Source organism: Rhinolophus ferrumequinum, chromosome X (genome assembly GCF_004115265.2).
Source record: "Rhinolophus ferrumequinum isolate MPI-CBG mRhiFer1 chromosome X, mRhiFer1_v1.p, whole genome shotgun sequence".
Taxonomy (NCBI): domain Eukaryota; kingdom Metazoa; phylum Chordata; class Mammalia; order Chiroptera; family Rhinolophidae; genus Rhinolophus; species Rhinolophus ferrumequinum.
The window spans coordinates 16,487,864-16,507,200 of NC_046284.1; the positions used below are offsets into that span (position 1 = coordinate 16,487,864).

At 39.1% G+C, this 19,337-nt stretch overlaps 1 protein-coding gene across 6 annotated transcripts in view; it reads left to right on the plus strand.

Annotated features, from left to right (window-relative positions):
* ATP11C (ATPase phospholipid transporting 11C) overlaps window positions 1–19,337 on the plus strand; it is a 159,330-nt gene that overhangs the window by 59,779 nt on the left and 80,214 nt on the right. For all 6 annotated transcript variants that reach the window (XM_033109351.1, XM_033109342.1, XM_033109360.1 and 3 more), the window contains 3 exons: window positions 7,587–7,706; window positions 15,700–15,789; window positions 18,396–18,476. In XM_033109351.1, coding sequence (XP_032965242.1) covers window positions 7,587–7,706; window positions 15,700–15,789; window positions 18,396–18,476 — 291 coding nt within the window. The remainder of the gene's footprint in view (window positions 1–7,586; window positions 7,707–15,699; window positions 15,790–18,395; window positions 18,477–19,337) is intronic.

The window sequence follows — 19,337 nt, forward strand, 5'->3', positions numbered from 1 at the left end:
GCAGGGGGCGCAGCCCACCATCCCTTACGGGACTCGAGGAATTGAACTGGTCACCTTGTGGTTGAGAGCCCACTGGCCCATGTGGGAATCGAACTGGCAGCCTTCGGAGTTAGGAGCATGGAGCTCTAACCGCCTGAGCCACAGGGCCGGCCCGATACCTGGGAGTTTTGTCAGTCCTACTGTAAGCAGTCTTTTCAGGACATCACCTTATTTTACTGTTAAGGAAATTGGCCCTCAACTAAGCCGTACGGAACAATAATATTTCCCAGGGCCGTGTCTTTTATTGCTTCTCTTGTTCCCTCCAAACGGTGCCCTTAAAAGCCTTTACCTGTAGGGAGGACGCTTTTTTTCAAGAATAGACATTTCTTTAAGTTATTGTCATTTGAGCTGAGAAGTTGGCCACCATACCGAGGTTGAATGGAAGGCTCAAAATGCTTCACTGAAGAAGTGGCTTCCTTTTGTGAGACTTCCTTTTGAGAGTCACAGCTCAGAGCCCCTCCCCCGTGTTTTCTTTGCTTATTCAATTCGTCCGCTCCACAATGGAAACTTGGTTTTTACCTACCTCTTTCATTAGGGGTGTTAAAAAATTTACCGGGTATAACCTGGAAGTGCTGCTTAAACTAATTGCATTTACAGCTGGGACATTTGTTTCTAGGTAGTTTTCTTTCTGTGTGATATTTAATAATATCCGGGGGGGAGGGCGGTGCATTCATTGGTGTCACCGGACACGCTCCAGCATGTAGTTGAACTGCCAGACCTTTCTAGGAAACTTGCATCACTTTTATAATAATGGTGCTGTCACTGAAATGGCAGATAAAACCCTTTTGGGGATATCAAACACCTCTTTCACAATATATATATTTTTTGCTCTAGCCAGAGTTTCTCTCTTACACTGTAATAAAAATTCTTCTCTGGTGGGGTGGCCAGTTAGCTCAGCTGGTTAGAGTGCGGTGCTCTTAACAACAAGGTTGCCGGTTCGATCCTCACATGGGCCCCTTGGAGCTGATGGGTCCTGGAAAAACACACTTAAATAATTTTTTTTTTAAGTTAAAAAAATGTTTTTAAAAAATTCTTCTCTGGTGACCTAGAAAATGATTTTTGGGTGGGAATTTGTCTCTTCTATGTAGTGATATTGGTAAAGGCAATTTTCATCCTGATATCCACTGGTTCTTTTCCTTGCATTGGGAGGTAATACTGTTTGGCTGCTGAGATTATACTCTCTTACCTATGCAATCTCTAAAAAGTGAGGAATATCTTCCAGCCCTAATGGACTTTACCACGAAAGCCATCTGCTTATACCATATATACATATATTGGCACACATTTTTGAAGCTTCAGTGTCACGGTGGGGGGACTCCGTGTGTCATAGCGAATACCTAGATTATATCTTTTCCTTTTACACTGTTGACCTGCCTAGAACCAAAGTTCAATTCAACTTTCTTCAAAAGAGTGATTTTTAGCCCCACTTCTTATCATGGCCCATTGATTGTAGTCGTGGGTTAGAAAAGAACTTTATAAGATGAGAAAATACTATGTGGTATAAGATACGAATATTTTAAAATAATGCTACTTTAAAATCAAGAGTTACAAAGGCACATCAAGTCTTTGGAGAAGTTGTCAAATGCAGTAATGGAGGTCAGGCCACCTGACGGCTTGCTGCCTTCGAAGTCTTAAGGAACAGACCAGTCTTCTAGGGCTTCCTTTGCTGCCTCCCTTGACATACACAAACTTGCAAGCCATAATTGGCTGTCTTCCCAAATTCCGGGAAACTGCAAAGATCAGAGGGGTTAGTTAGTACAAGTTCCTTGATAATCTGCAGCGTTCTCGCTGTCATTTAGGTGCCATTGTGTTAGCAAATTTTTGCATGTCGGTATGCAGATAGCCCCATCTTTCCCTCCTTCCTTTGAGGTGTGTGATCACTGTTTTATTCTCTTCTCTTTTCAGGCAGGTTGGGCTTTGAGGTCCTGGGGCCTTTATACTTGCGTTCTATTTGTGTGTGTGTGTGTGTGTGTGTGTGTGTGTTTATCCCGTTTCCTGAGGACTATAGGAAATACTTAGCTGGATTGTCAACCGGTCCCACTGTTGTTCCTATCCTTAGAAGTTACGTACCTCTCAATTTAGATTTTTAAAATCTTCAAGTGTTTGGAATGCAAGGTGATGTGTAGATACGGGTAGTGAAAATTAAAAATAACTTCTGAGGACTTGTAGACTTGTGTGCTCGGTTCATCTCTAGTTAAGTGTGTGCATATTAGCAGGCTAGGTTAGAAGTACTGTTAACCAAGAAAGTGGAGTTGCTGAGCCCCAGCCTGAACTTTTAGAGTCTCAGGTTACTTTCTGTGAATGGAAGAATCTCTGAATCACTGAAAAAAAAAATTCCTGTTAGAATCTTGAATCAGTAAATGCTTACAGCATTTTTGACCCATCGACTCTGTTAGCCATTCTGTAAGAGAGCTGTATTTTTCATCTTTAGAGCCACATTTCTGTAGCTGAGGTCCTTGAGGTGAGGGCATAGTGGGAGAGGGATCAGATTGGAAACACTTAGAATTCATCGTTCCTGGTGAAATGAAGCTGCTCGGTAGATCACATTTAGATAATGAAAGTCTAACTCTGAGGTTCCGAACAAGGCTTTCTTTCTTATCTAAATCCTCACGGTCACTCCTTTCTGAGCATTGCGCTTGCTGATTTAGATGTTTGTATTTTGCGGGATTAATCTATTTCCTATAGCAGTTTCTATTCAAGTAAATGTGCCATCATGGAGTAATGCCTAATTAAAGACAATCTTTGTGTCTGGGGATGTACTTTGAATATTCAGTTGTCTTTTGATCAGGTGTTTGAGTTTCAGTTAATATGACCAAATTAACCTTTAAAGGCAAGAAGACAAAATGTCATGTCTTGATCTTGCTTCACTATCTCTGACAAAGGAGGGAGAGACAGCTTAATCACTTAAGAAGATGCCGCAAAAGCAAACTCTGAAAAGTATGATTTTTAAAGCTCGTTTTTGACTTATGAGTATAAATTACACATCAAGATGATTCTTCTTGGCTTGTTATACTGGAGTGGGCTTGGAAACTCCAACAATTTGACCACTGAATACATTTTAGCAATTTTAACCAAGAAGCTTAATACACTGGAAATGTTCCCCGGCATTGTAGTGTTCTCCTCCTGCACCCCGTCCCTCCAAACCTAGTACAAAAATGCTGGCTTTGGGGAGTATTGTAACAGATGGCTGAAAGTTCCATGAAATGTGCTTTCTTTCCATTTTGAGTTCATTTGTACTTTTTACAACTGATTATGCTGTTCAAAAGTATTAGTGCTTCAGAGAAGAAAATATCCTTAAGGCTGGGGTGCAGAGAACAGTTTTAAATTACGGCCAAGTTTTCAGATTTTTAATAGGGATTTTTTTGTTCATTTTTTAGCAAATATATTTGCTTTAGTAACTCTCAAAGAACAGACTGGCGAACAATAAAAATAATGCTGTGTTTGCTCAGGATGACATCAGTGATTGGTTGATAAGGCAAGTTGCTTTGCATTACATCGGGACTGTAAATTTTGTTAATGATCTAAATAATCAATGGTAAATGAACCACATGCGAAATAAGTATTGAAGGAGAATCTCATTTTTGTGAGCATCTTAAAATGATAGGAGGGGCACTAGGTGAGGGTGATTTGTATTTTTATTCTTTGATAAGCAAATTGCTGAAATTATTTTACTTAAAAAGCGCAGGATTATGGCTGGTATACTAAAAACTTGTAGGATGTTAGTTAAAGGCAATCACTAGTTCAGAGAGAGAGGTTCTGTAGCAGTTTTCTCAGCCCTGGCTGCAAATTAAAATTGTCACCTGGGGAGCTTCTAGAAACATTAAATTAAATAGTAAATAAAAGATGCAGGCCTTGGTATTATGTTAAAACTCAATGTGTGGCCAGAATTAAGAACCACCGATTGATAAATTTAAGTCTGCCGAACACCTGAAAAGGATGGAGAGGTGAGCTCTGTTTCAGATCCTATGCCAGCTTTATAGTGACAGTCTTTTGTTGTTGTTTTTTAATTTTATTGGGGAAAGGGAACAAGACTTTATTGGGGAACAGTGTGTTTTTCCCAGGACCCATCAGCTCCAAGTCAAGTCGTTGTCCTTCAATCTTAGTTGTGGAGGGCACAGCTCAGCTCCTAGTCCAGATACCGTTGTTCAATCTTAGTTGTGGCGGGCACAGCCCACCATCCCTTGCGGGAGTCAAACTGGCAAACCTTGTGGTTGAGAGCTCCAACCAACTGAGCCATCCGGCAGCCCCGGGAACTCAGTGACAGCTCAGCGTCTTCGTTCTAGTTGCGGGGGACGCAGCCCACTGGCCCATGTGGGAACCGAACCGGCAGCCCTGTTGCCCAGAGCTCACGTTCTAACCAACTGAGCCACCCATCCGCCCTATAGGGACAGTCTTGTATTGAGGTCTCTACTTTCCCTTAGTTCTGAATTGAGTCACTGGTCTAGAGGCAGTCAAGAAACAAATTATACATCTAGCAGCTTTTTCTGTTTTATTACTAGCAAAGGCACAGGATTTTGAGATGGTGCTAGTTGAGTAACAGTAATATTTTACTCTGATTTTTACTGAGAGTCTATGTTCTGGTATAAACTAGTTGCTTTTTTAAAACTTGTATAGATCAAGAGTACAAAAGGGTGATTTTTGTCTTGAGGAAGAAAATTAAATTGCTTTCCCTATTAATTCATGTTCTAAATATACTTTTTAATATTCTTTATACTTTGTGTTGTAGTGTATGATGTGTCATTAAAATAGAATTGGTGCCAGCATATTTCAATTTTTTCAAATGTTCTTAGGGACATTTGGGTGGGAAGCAGATCAGCATAGGATGGACGCTTAATGAATTAAAATTCATTGTAGGGGAGCAGGAATCATACACTCCCACTCCAGACTACATTGTGTGCCGTCCAAATGGGAAATTTTTTTCTGATTCCAGCTTGGAGTTTCTCTGCCTTAGCAAAGGCACCTGCATTATTCAAAATCACAGGAATTGAAACCACTGTTTTAACAGTACATTGGCAGCAAGTGGAAAATTACAGTGAATTTACACAAGTTCGGCAAATACATGTATATGTGGACCAGACAACGTTAAACAGTTAGAGCCGAGTTCCACCAAAAATTGGAGGTTCATCAGATTTTGGAGTGAAAGCGGCATGGGAAAGTTACTTGTTTCACCCCACCCCACTCCCAGCCCCCAGGTAGCTCCTACGCCAAACCTGTGTGGGCCAAGGAGATTACCCTTTTACGAAAACTCCTCTGGAGTAAACATGCTACGCTCTCGTTTCGTCACCTAATGATGGTCACTGCCAGGACCTCCCCCACCACCTGCACATCAATTTTAACCCATTTTCTTCAGTTTTGTGGAGCTAGAGATCACTTAGGCCTATTCGAAAGAGATCCCCGAGTTAATGTATGGGGCAGCACTTAGGAAAACTGTACATGCTATTTCATGTAGGGAGGTCATCAAATCATCGTGCCTGAAAAAGTGTGTTATGCTTGTTCCTTCCTCTTGTTCTCTGGAATGCTGTTACCTGCCAGAGAAGAAAGCTGAAGACAGTTCAGAATTGGGGAAGTACTAGTTCATTTTTGTTTTAAGTTCATCAGTGACCATTGTTAACTGAGGGGAACAGTCTGTGTCAGCGGTGCAGGAAACGTACAGAAAACATTCACTGACCCTCTACCTCTTTCCCTTTTACTCTTCCCCCTTTCCATTTGCAGAATGATCTGAGAACTGGCATAAAAGGTAGCTTTTCCTTATTTTCCCTATGCCACTTCTTGCTTGTGTGAAAAAACGAAATAACCATATGAATATTAAATTAAAGGTTGTAAATTGCGGTGTGTGTATATGGACTTGACACTTTCTGTAATTCGCGTTGGTACATTATAAGGTTCAAGTCTGTCGTAGAGACTACAGTGAGATGGTAATTTGCAACAGAAGGTGAGGATAGGTGTGAAGCAGAATAAACGATACTTTTAGCAGGTGTATTCACTTTCAGTTTACATTTTGCCAAACGGAGTATGAAAAATTGAGTGCTCTTATCAGTAAAGAGCCTGTATTTACAGTTGCAAACAAAGTCAGTTCCTGAATCAAAATGTATATAGCTACCGTTCTGGGCAAGGTATTCTTCACTGGTTTCCAGGAACTGTTTGAAGATTGACCTGCAAATCACTGACTCTTAGCACGAGAAGGACCTTGTACAACCAGTTGTTCTCGTGCCCTGTCTTTGTGCAGGCAGGTAAATAGCTAAGCTGTCCAGCACTGATGCTTACTGACTTTTGACAGATTGCCATGGACAGATTTCCACAAGTTCCCTTAGCCTCATGCCAGGGTAGATTTCCAGAAGTTACCCTTTATATATAGTCTCAATCTCTCTCCTGCTTCAATTTATCCCAGTTACTTTTCCTTTGATTCCCTACAGATTTTGAAGGAAATAACCCCGTTAAATAATAATTTAATAAGCTTAAATAAATGGTGAGGCAAGAGGTCTTATCTGTCTATGCTTTGAGGTGATTTTTATTTTCAAACTAAAAAATCTTTTCTCCTGTAATATCTATAAGGAGCAAAAATTCAAATTAGAATACATCCAAAGACAGACATTTGGAGAACTTTGCAAGCTCTAAGTAGTTTTGTTTAAAATGATTATTTTGGGGTAGAGACTTACATCTTTGACCTTTGAAAGGAAGGAAAGTCTTTGTGGCTATATACTTCTGAAACATTTTAGGTTGAGGGATTATCTTTTTAAAAATCATAATAGAAATATATAAGTGGATATTGGTTTCTATCATACTTCCTTTAACCTTAAATATATGGTCATCTCAAACATGGTAATATAGTATCATCAAAGGAGACGGTCCTAAATTTATATAAGAAAGTGTATTATCCTGATTTAAGGAAACAAAACAGTGAAGCCTCAGTGGAATTAAAAGGTGAGGTAAAATGGAGCTCAACCTTGGAACTTCCAGATTCAGCAAATCTACTTTTTAAAAATGTAAAAGGAACGTTAGAGACATATTGTGTGAAATGGCTCTTTTTGACAACAGGCTCTGAGAGATCACAAAAGAATGTCTTTCCTGTAAAGCCAAAGAGTTTACCACTTTTCTTTGTAGAAATAGTTATTCAATTCCATTAGTAGAGGTAGCCATTCTATTTCTGTATACTTATAAGTAACTGTTTTGTGTTTAGAAGGAATTTGCATAATGTTTTCTGCAGTCTGCTCCAGACAGGGTTGTCATGACCCGTTGTATAAAAATTAAACGTTTCCGGTCTGACCTTTCCTAAGTTAGTGTGTTGCTGTGATGGTGATCGTTGAGATTCTGTGGGTGAAGGAAAAACGAATGGCAATAAAAATATTATTTCTCTAGGATACATTTTAGAATTGCAGGGTTGGCCTCAAAACAGTTGGCTCAAACAACACTTTTACTAAATCAGCAACTAAGAGCTTAGTGGAGTTTGACTTTCCAAACAAGGTTTTCTCCTCTCCCTACCACTTTGCAGAAGCATGGAAAAGAAATGTGATGAAAACCTGACTCTTTTTTCTCTTTCTCTTGGTCAGTGTGCCGCAGAAGAAAAACGAGTTGGTACACGCACAGTGATTCTTGGCAATCATCCAGTTTCAGCAACCGAAACTTACATTGCACCAAGATTTTGTGATAACAGAATAGTGTCGTCTAAGGTAAGTTGTTTATTGAACTCAATAGATGGAGGTGCACTTACACCAATCATATACCAACTGTGGTCATTATTCCACCAAAAGGCAGTTTTCTTAAAGCATCATTCTGTCTTGTTATAGCTGTAAGATCACTCACTTGCCTTCCATTATGATTCATAGTGCCTGTTGATTATACACATTACTTTAAGCCTTAAAGTGTGCTAAAAAGTAACTTAAAAAATTCAAAATTATCCAAATATTGCTAACATAATTTAAAATAATGTAAAAACTGCACTGAAAAATATGTGATGTGTAACTTAAAATGATGACTGAAAAAATGTAAAAAAAAAAAAAGTGTACTAAAAATAGGGAATTATTTACTTGCCCAAAGCTTCCTGAATTGCCCTTAATTGGGTGGACTAGTATGTAAATAATTTATATTATTTTGGAGGGTGCTATCATTGAATGACATCTGACCGGAGGGTAAGGGGGGTGGGGAGTGGTAGATGAGGGTAAAGGGGATCAAATATATGGTGATGGAAGGAGAACTGATTCTGGGTGGTGAGCACACAATGGGATTTATAGATGATGGAATACAGAATTGTACTGAAATCTATGTAACTTTACTAACCCATGTAACTGTGTAACTGTCACCCCAATACACTTTAATATAAAAAAAAAGAAATTTCATCACCATTAAAAAAAAAAAGAATGACGTGTATCTTTCCCTATTTCAATGAGAAGCTTCTCCCGTCCATTCCTGGGTCCTAAAGGGTGCATGCAGCTCAGTACAGCGCTGAACAGTTAGGAGAGTTCAGTCACTATAGCTGTGTCACCATTTGAATAATCTTCTTACTTCAGCACACTGTAGTGCTAAGCAGTGGCCTGCAAGTCTGAAGACCTATGTTTAAGTCCTGGCCTGACCATTTACTAGCTGTGTGACCTTGGCCAAATTAATCTCTGAGTCTGAATATCCTCCTCAGTGAAATGGAGCTGATATTCCATATGTGAAAACACTCTATAGTTCCTAGTACGTCGTAATCACCATTCTACAAGTGTAGTTTACTAATCTTTACCTTTGGCTGACCAGGTTAGGTGCTGGGCGCTAGAGGGCTGGCCCGTTGCCATCCCTTGTAGCATAGCACAGATTTTAATGAATAATTTTCCTCACTTCCTCATGCAGCCTGGCAAGGCAGATCTCAAATGTTGGTGCCACTTGGTTCACTGCCTGTTTGCAAACACCTAGGATCTGAAACACAAAATTATGTCCTTCCTCAAAACCTTTAACATTTCAGTTTTCAAACACACATGTGATTTCTCTTTGGGTAATGATACAGCACAGATTACATTTAGCCATTTGATGAACATGTGAAATATGGGCAGAATGAGTGAAAACTGGTATCTTATGAGCAGATCTGTTGGCCTATAGAGCACTCTGAGTAGATTTGGATAAAATGTCTGTTCCTGTTAATTTTTAACCTTATGGCAGAAAATTCATCCTCAGCCAGTAGTTTCTGTACCTGTGCCCAAGATACTGAATAGTCCTTGCACGGAAAGCTGTGAGTTACCTGTATAGCCAAGAAAACAATCAGTAGTCATCCTTTGACGCAGAATCATAGACTTGTAGAACTGAAAGTTCCTAAGAGGTCATCTTGTTCAACACACTGGCTTTACACAGGTAGGAAGCAAACCCAGAGAAGTTAAGTTAGTGATATGGTCACCACGTAGAGTTAGTGATAAAGCCAGGAGCAGAACTGCTTTATAAGGTCTAGTGGCTCTAAATAAAGAGCCCTTTTCATATCATTATGCTGTTTGGGTTTCTGCCTCAGTTTGCTCCCTCCTGTTGCATCAAGTGAAGTATAAAATATTTTCTAGGGATTTACTGTTTTCCATAGTGTTTTATGTGGAAGATAGTAAAATGGCTTTTCAGTGAACTAGCAGTAATCATTTTGTTGTGATATACCTGGTGTTTTCATATTTTAAAAGAACTTATCAAGCTCAGCTTAATTCTCAACTCTTTTGTACTTAATAGGTTATTTTTTATATTTTAGCTAGCTTCGGTTTTGCCAGCAGTCAAAATAATGCAATAGGATATTTTCTGAAATATTCAAGAGCTCATGGGACAAATAAAGATTCTTCCTAAACAAATTTGCTTATATATCTACGTGCATGTATATGTTTTAGAAACCAGAAGAAAGAATTGAACATTTCCACATTGATAGACTAACACATCTCTTTTTTCTCTGTAAATATTATGTGTTTACACTTTTTCTAGTTAACTGCTTGTTAACAGGTCTGCTTTTTCATAAAAACTCTAGAGCAGAAAAAGAGGAAATGACAGTATACTAACTTCAGAAAAAGAATGAAATCTTAACTTAAGAGGATAGCATACAGTGTATAGTGGTAAAGAGCTTCATCCTTATAGACAGAAGACTTGGGTTTGAAGTTAAAATAAGTCATTTAACCTCCCTCTGTCTCAATTTTCTTATCTGTAAAAGGGGAAATAAACATACTTACCTCATAGGACTGTGCTGAGGATAAAATAAAGTGATCCACAGAAAGCATTTAAGCACTGTGCTTGGCATGTAGTAACAACTCAATAAACCGTAGCTGCTATTGTTACTTACATTTCTGTGATTATTATGTTATAGTCCTGAGTGATACTACTGGTATATCTCAGTCTCAGGTGTTTTAAATGTGTGGCGTTGTCTCTCTGAAAAGGAGACCTTCCGGTCCATTTTGGAAAGAACAGCAGTTTCATAATTTGACTTTTTCTTTCTCACACTGTCTTTTGCCTGTGTGTATTTGCACCAGAATCTTTTAATTGAAGAAATGTACAATTCATAGAATATGTTAGCTGCCTTCCAACTTTTTAGCAAGTGTTGCTTTCCTTTCTCAACCCTTTAGTAATAAAAATAACTTTGTCTTAATTGGGTACTTTTTGTTTGTTTACAAATACCATCAATAATGTCAGTGTAACACTGGGAATAAGTCTTGTTAATGCAAAGAGCACTACAGATAAAAACTTTGACCTACTTTAGATTTTATTTACTTACAAAATTAGTGGTCTTGTCTTCTTTGGGGAACACAAATACTTTCTTTAGAAAAACTTGTTCTCTGCAGCCTTCCAACTTTAATGAACTCTGCAGGGCCCTTTGGGAATCATCAGAATTTTGTAGTTGGTATGAAACTCCGAAATCCTCTTCTGCAGCAAAAGAAGCACTGATTGCCCCCGCTAGGATCTTTAGCTTCCATCATATTTCACTATTCCACATTCTTTTCCTTTAAAAATTCTAAGCGTCATCTTGAAGTCCCTTCAGTGGGACAATAATCAGTGAATGCCACCTAATTCCTGGAAAGTATGCCCATGGTTAAACTTAGTACTCTTTTTTTTTTTCAGTTTTGTTTTTTTAATTAAAGTTTATTGGTGTGACAATTGTTAGTAAAATTACATAGATTTCAGGTGCATAATTCTGCATTACATCATCTATAAATCTCATTGTGTGTTCACCACCCGGGGAGTCAGTTCTTCCATCACCATATATTTGTTCCCCCTTACCCTCATCTACCACTCCCCACCCTCTTTACCCTCTGGTAACCACTAAACTATTGTCTGTGTCTATGAGTTCTTGTTTCTCATTTGTTTGTCTTGTTCTTTTGTTGGTTTTGGTTTCTATACCACATATCAGTGAAATCACATGGTTCTCTGCTTTTTCTGTCTGACTTATTTCACTTAGCATTATACTCTCAACATCCATCCATGTTGTCACAAATGTTCCTATATCATCTTTTCTTACCGCCGAATAGTATTCCATTGTGTATATATACCACAACTTCTTTATCCATTCATCTATCGAAGGCATTTTGGTTGTTTCCTGTCTTGGTCTTGGCCACCGTAAACAAAGCTGCAGTGAACATTGGAGCACACGTGTCTTTATGGATAAATGTTTTCAGATTTTTTGGGTAGATCCTCAGGAGAGGGATTGCTGGGTCATATGGTAATTCTATTCGTAATTTTTTGAGGAACCTCCACACTGCCTTCCATAGCGGCTGCTAAACTTAGTACTCTTATGTGAAAGGACACCTTGGATGAAAGATTCAAGCCTAAAATCACACGAGCATTTAAAAATTGGAATTGTCCATAGAATTTATTAGACTTTTTTTTGTCTGAGTCTTGTCGAACTCTGTGAAGGTGCCTTTTTAAGCTAAATTTACTAAATCACAATGCAGTAATATCCTGGTAACTCCTTTTGCTCTTCTGAATTTATGGTGGAAAGAGTGTCACATGAAAGGGAAAGTTCTGCTTGACGTTGGTAATGGGAATGAAAGTAGACTGCTAAGATGCTCAAAATCGTACTTAATGCCCACATCAACAGGAGTTGATAATAAAATGGATATAGTAATTTAACAAAGTAAGCAGTTACTCAAGCCTAGAGCTCTGCTTACTTCCTAACCTTAAAGTATAGTTGTTTTGTTCCATCACATCCAAATCTGAGTAGTTAGAAAAGTCAGTGCTCCACAATAGGCTGTTAAATTTAATAGTTACTACTTCAGTTTTTTAACTGCTCCCTTTCTCCTGTGTTATGCTGACACAGTAGAACAAGTTATTTGGAGCTTTAGCTTCCCCATCAGCATTTTTAATGCTAAATCAGAAAATTTGGGAACTTGAGGTAAAAACAAGTAATGTTCTAAAGCCTCCCTTTGCTTAAATTGAAATAATGGACCCTCAAACTGTGATTCAGTTCACTTCAACCTCCCTCCTTTGAATTAGGAAAGTTGTTTATGAAAGTTCGTAATATTTTGGTTTCCAGTTAAATTAAGTGGTAGGTATTTGAGGGGCTGACCCACATTTTTTTCACATAGTTGCTGCTTTAGAGGCCGCATTTGTGTACCAATTTAATTCACTACAGAGCAGATATGAAATGCATTGTATAATCTTAGGAAGCTGGCGTTTTTCTGTAGACCCTGTTTTTAAACATGTTCTAAATGTCAGTGTTGCTTATTAAGTTTATAGTTGCATGTTAAGATAGTGTAAAAGATCCACTTACTGCTTTCTTTAAAAAATCTCTATTCTCATCATTGTTAATGAAACAAATGCTATAAACAAATGTGAATGAAACAAATGTCTTAATTTTGCTATATAAATAGCAACTATATCTGAGTCCACTTTTTAGGTAAACAAGACAATTTGAATAACATGGTGTATATGGCTTTAAAGTCCATTTCGATTTTAATCAGGCAACTCTAAAAAAGTAGGCTTCTCTTGGTCTGCATTGAAATAATGTATGAATAATGTATGCTATATTACATTTGTATTATAAAAGGAGAATTTGCTTTTTAGTGGGAGCAAAGGAGGAAATGGCCAACACACGAGTTTACTTTTTTAATTAGTTTCAGGTGTACAAAACAATGTAATAGTTAGACATCTACACCCCTGACAAACAGATTACCCCCTCCCCCAATCTACTACCCCTCTGACATCGTATATAGCTGTTACAGTTCCATTGACTCTATTCCCTACGCTGTACTCCACCTCCCATAACTATATATATATTAAATTATAGTTGACATTCATTATTATTCAGCTTCAGGTGTGCAGTGTAGTGGTCAGACATCTACACCGTCCGTGAAATGGTCTCCCTAATAAGACAAGTGCTCATCTGACACCCTACAAAATCTTTACATTATTGATTATATTCCCGAAACTGTCTTTCATGTCCCCGTAGCCATCTTGTGGTGACCGATTGTGCTTTCTAATCCCCCCCAATCCCCCTTATCCCCACCCCCCTCCCATCTAGCAACCCTCAGTGTTTCCTCTACGTCTCTGAGACGGTTTCTAATTAGTTTGTTCATTTATTCTATTTAGATTCCACATATAAGTGAGATCATATGGTATTTGTCTTTCTCTGTCTGACTTATTTCACTTAGCATAATGTTCTCTAGGTCCATCCATATCGCTGCAAATAGTAAGATTTCGTTCTTCTTTATGGCCACGTAATACTCCATTGTATAAACATAACCACAGTTTCTTCATCCAGTTTTCTATCGATGGGCATTTCAGTTGTTTCCATGTCTTGGCTATTGTGAATAGTGCTGCAATAAACATAGGGGTGCATATATTTTTTTGAATTAGAGTTTTGGATTTCTCTGGATAGATACCTAGGAGTGGAATTGCTGGGTCAGAAGGTAGTTCCATGGCCAGTTTTTTGAGCTCCCTCCAGACTGATTTCCACAGTGGCTGCACCAGTCTGCAGTCCCACCAGGAGTGCATCAGTAAGTCAGCAAACAAGTGCTGGCGAGGATATGGAGAAAAGGGAACCCTCAAACACACAAGTTTTAATCAAGATTTTGTGTCCGTCTTCTGTGTGCCAAACACCTGCTGGGCACTTGTGAGGGGACTTGTGGTATGTTCCCTGACCTCTTAGTATATTGCCCAGGACTTGAACTAGGAAAGACGAGGGCATATAGCAATAGTTTCCTGTACAGGGAACAACCAGCGTTCCTCAAGGGAGCCTTTCATTTAGGAAGTTAGAAAAGGGGTAAAGGAACAGTGAGGGCCTAGAAAAAAACAACAAAAAATGATTCCACCCATCAGAGGACTCGAACAGTTCCTAGTGTTTGTTTAATTAAAAATCCCTTAGTTAGGGAACAGAAGGTCAATAAGCCAGAAGTTCAGCTGTTGGCCTGTTGTTGGAGTTGAGCTTATTGTTTCAGGATCTTAAGTAATCAGGACAGTTAAGTGTTGATCTGAGCCAGTGGTGTTGATCCCTTTGATTTTTGGTCACAAGCTGCCTTGGGAAACTGATGAAAAGTCTGTACTCTTTTCCCAACTGACGCCCACCCACACACAGTTCTGCACTTCATTTTGAATGGGCTTCCCTGAGGCACTTCCATGAACCCCAAGGGAAGAACCTTTTAGGTTGTCTGTTGGTTGTAATGCAGCTGCATCACTGAATATTCCTGCCTCCATTCATCTTCATTTTCTTGGGATTCCCTGAATCTTAAGCCCATCAATCTTTTAAAGAGGTTAGCAGTAAATTCCCACATGCTGTGTCATACTCTACAACTTTGGCTTTTCGGTCACTTTATTTAATGGGTAGTTTCTCACCTTATGGAGATACTTTGGATGGAGACTGTTCTATTGTAAATTTAGATCTTTAGGTCAAGAAACGTGTCTTTCTTTTTGATTTCTGGTCTTCTTTATCGAAACATCTAAAATATCCAACTTCTAGTGATTTTTAAGTTACCCAGTCCTTAAGCTTGAGGTATTAGTGAGAAAGTCTATGTGATTTGCTAGTTGGCGCAAGAGTTCTCTCCTTTTGCCCATGTACAAATCAGCACTGAAACCTTTACCTGTCACCAGCTACCAAAGCACGGGGTGGTATGCTGTTGAGTAAAGTGAAAGCCCTCTGTGACCAAGGGTTATGTGGGCACCTCAGCAGTCACGGAGGCGGGAGGTGCTGATAGGGACAGAGTTAGCTCTGTGATGGTCATCCGGACTCCAGAGGTTCGCTGACAGAGCCAGAATTCCCTTATTCATTCATTCATCCCACTAATTTATTTGGTGTCTACTTTGTGTCAGGCACTGTACTAGGTGTTTTGGGGAAAGTAATAAAAAGATATGTGAACAGCCTGTCCTTGCAGAATTCACTGCCTATTGAGGGGGAATCTTTAATAAAAATGCGTCCATATACTATAATTGTTCACTGCAACACGTGTTACCAAGGAAATGTAGGGTGACATGAGAGCACATAAAAAGGAACCTAATTTAGATCAGGTCATGGAACACAGGGAGGGGACTAGATGGCCCACTTGTAATGGTCAAAGTGAAAACTTCGTTCCTGAAAAAGGTGCTTACGTGCTATACCTGGAAGTATATGCTTATTCATATGTGTGAGGTTTGGGTTTGAACATGTTTTCAAAGTGGTGTGATAATCCAGACCCATATGAGTCATCGTTACTAACACTTCGTAAGTTTGCTTTCTAATAATATATTTTTTCTTCTGTCTTTACACAGTATACACTTTGGAATTTCCTCCCAAAGAATCTGTTTGAGCAGTTTAGAAGAATTGCAAATTTTTACTTTCTCATAATTTTTCTTGTACAGGTAAGACCTCCATAAATGACCACTCCATTTTGAGAAACTTGATTGCTTCAGACACATTTTCAACCCATTTCTAACCTTAAGATGCCCTGTGATTAAAAAGATGCTGTAGAGCTTATTATAATCATACTTTTCAAAGTACTCATGTTGCATTTTAAGATTTGTATGATTTCATATATTTCTAAAGGAGCATTTTTACCAGAAACTATGTTGAGACTTCCTTTTTAAAAAACTTTCATGAATTTTACATCTTTGTTCATGCTAGAAGGACGTGTTGTTCTATACCATTAAACGCAGTGGCATAGATCAAAATTGAAAGTAGTGTAAGTTGTTTTAGTTTGTTAACCACTAGTTTCAGCTTGGTTAAAACTTTACCACTTACTTTCCTGATGATCAGTTTTGCTCTGCTTCATTCATTTCCTTTAAGGGTCAAAGCCTAGCAGATTCGGCTGCTCCTGTGAGTTCCTGCAAATGTTTTGTTTTAAATTTTAGACATTTAAAATTATGTCTTCCTATCACTTAATGATAGAAAGCCTGAAGGTTCAGTATCATTTCTGTTTCTACTTTTTAATAGATGAGAATAATGAGAATATTTGGTCATTTTTAAAGGTAAATGGGAACAGAAACTCTATCAGAAATAGTGCTGTAGTAGTAACGTCACTCAACTCTTTCAACTCCATTCAAGTTATGTGCCAATTTCTCACAATGGTCTTTCATCAGATTTTTAAAAATAACGCATTAAACAAAATTAGATGCTCTTCCAAAAGAAAAATTGCATCTTCCATCTTTAAGTCTATAAGCTATTAAAATCTTTCCCCCCACCAAAATTACTCACTGAAAAGTTTACTACCTTAAGGGTACTTTTTTTCTCATTTCATTTTTTTTAAATGAAGCAAAAACATTCCAATGAAATGGCTTGATTGCCTTGTTGGTGTGAAGTGCTTTTGTTTATCCACTGTAAGGCTCCGAGTAAATGGTACTGTAATTGAATTTAGCCCTGCTACTTAAAACCAGTCTGGGTTGTGATACGGGAAAGAGCCCATTTCAGTCTTGAATGATGGGGCATTTGAAAGGCGCTCCTCTGTCTCTATCCATGGCAACACAGATGTCTCACAGAACAGCATAAAATAACCTACGTCGGGGATCATGTGCACAGCAGTCCTACTTGGAGTGCAGAGCGTTTCAGTGAACGGATACCAAGCACCTGTGACGTACGATGCAGTAGTCCAGGCAGCAAAGATTTGAGCAGATGCAGTGAAGATCAAGATGGGGCTTTTCTACCCTGAAGGAATAGGTTATATCCAGAAACAGTCATGGAGTCACTTAATGTAGTAAAAGTCATAAAAGTAGCGTGAGCAAAATGCTACGGGGATGCGGCGGAAGTTACGATTTCTTTTCTACCCAAGAGGCGCTTCGGAAGGCCTCAAAGAGTAGGTGGTACGGGAACTGAGCCTCGAAGGCTTGGAGGGAGTTTCCATGGTGAAGACTGGTCTCTGGGACTTTGTGTGAAGGCACAGAGCCATGTAAAAAAAAACTGTATCTATGGCAGGCACAGGTCCGGCTGGCAGTCAGAGATGAAAATGCAAGTCCACACACGGAAGGGCAGATGGAACGCATGGTCTTCCTTCCCTCAAATCTACTTCCCTTTCACGCTTTCCTGTTTCAGTGAATGATGGCAACATCCACCCAGCCCTGTTAACCAGATCCTTGGAAGATATCTTTAATCACCCCATAGAAGAAATCCCTTACCCGTCCTGCAATTTTGCCCCCGAAATAGCTCTGAAACTTCTTTCCCACGCTACCATCCCCTTACCCAAGTCACCTTTTACCTGGATTGAGCCGTCACCTCCTGAATGGATTCCCTGACTCCGCTCTTGTTCCCTTCCATTTCATTTTCCGGAAAGCAGTGAGAATGATCTTTTCAAAATGTAGTTCTCTCCATGTGACCACTCCCTGCCTAAAAACTTCAGTTGTTTCCCACTGTTTGTGGGATAAAGAATGACCTCTAGCCTGGAGGGCCCTGTCTGGTCTGTCCCCATCTCCCTCTTCCGCCCCATCTCATGCCGCACCCCGTTGTCACTGGCTCCCTTTGTTTCCTTATCTGTGCCGCACTCCCTGGTACCATAGAGACTCGGTATACACCGCTTACTTGTTCCTGGGAAGCCCCTCCCTTCATCCAGTTAATTTCTGTTTACTCTTCAAATCTCAAGGTATCACTTGTTTTAATGCCTGGTTTCCCCTGTAAGCTGCCAGCTACTATATGAGGCCAAAGACTTTTCTCCATCTGTTTAAAGCAGCATCTCTAGAACTTGGCTGATCATAGGACCGGAGCTGGCAGAGTGGTGCTCAACAAATAGATGGTACATGAATGAATGTATTTCAGTAAAGAGGTTAATTCAAGCTGGGATGAAAACTAAGCCTGACTTTAGAGCGATTTCTTAAAACTAACTGCCATGTGGGTTGCTTTTGTTTCAATGAAAGTTAATATTCACCCTGCTACCAGAATATGTTTTGACTTCATTCTGTCTGAAATGTTTGCAGCATATAAGTGCTGTAAGTAAGTTACTGACTTATTTTCACTTTACTTTCAATTTAATTCCTTTACCTAGGTTACAGTAGACACACCAACTAGCCCAGTTACCAGTGGACTTCCACTTTTCTTTGTTATAACTGTTACAGCGATCAAGCAGGTAAATTTCTTATTTACAATTATGTCTGCATTTTAGTCCTGTCTGGCTTGAATTTCATTGTCAGAGATTCTTTTTCTTATTTATATAGAGTGGGCAGTATCCTTGATGGATTTAGTTTATATTTGGTTCCTATTGAAAACTTAGTGAGGTTGGCCTGTTAGCTCAGTTGGTTAGAGCATGGTGCCAATAACACCAGGATTGCTGGTTCGATCCTCGCATGGACCACTGTGAGCTGCGCCCTCCTTAAAAAACAAAAACAAAAAAAAAAAACAAAAAAAAAACCTCTTATTAAAATTATTATAAGTTACATCCTTAATTTCCTCGCTCCTTTCCACCTCAATATTTGTGTGTGGGGATGTAATCCTAAAAGAGAGCGTAGGTAGCAGGTACAGCTCAGTCGGGAAATGGGAGACAAATTTGTACAGTGCATGAATTTTTCCATTGTGGTATGTCTGTCTGAAAAAGTCCCATTCTAGTGCACTACGTTTGTTGTTTGCCTGTAGCAGAGGGTGCAAGAGCATAAATACTTTCATTTTGTTGTCTTTCCTGATGTTGCTGAAGGGGATAGTGGGTAGAGGAGATTTGTATTCTCGTTTCTTGTAAAAACTGACAATTGCCACAGTTTGTAATGCTACTGTCTTCAAAGTATTTTGAGCATTTTATGATAGCACCTTTGGAAATTTTTAGATGAAATTGGAAATGGAAACGGGAAACTGGAGGAAGGTAGGTTAGCAATTTTTATCACGTAATTAGCCACAAAACCTGGCTAGTTGCAAACATACTTTTAGACAAGACTTAATCAAAGTGCTTTCAACAGTGTCTCAAAGAACTTCCAAAATGAAGGTCTGCTTAACACTGGGG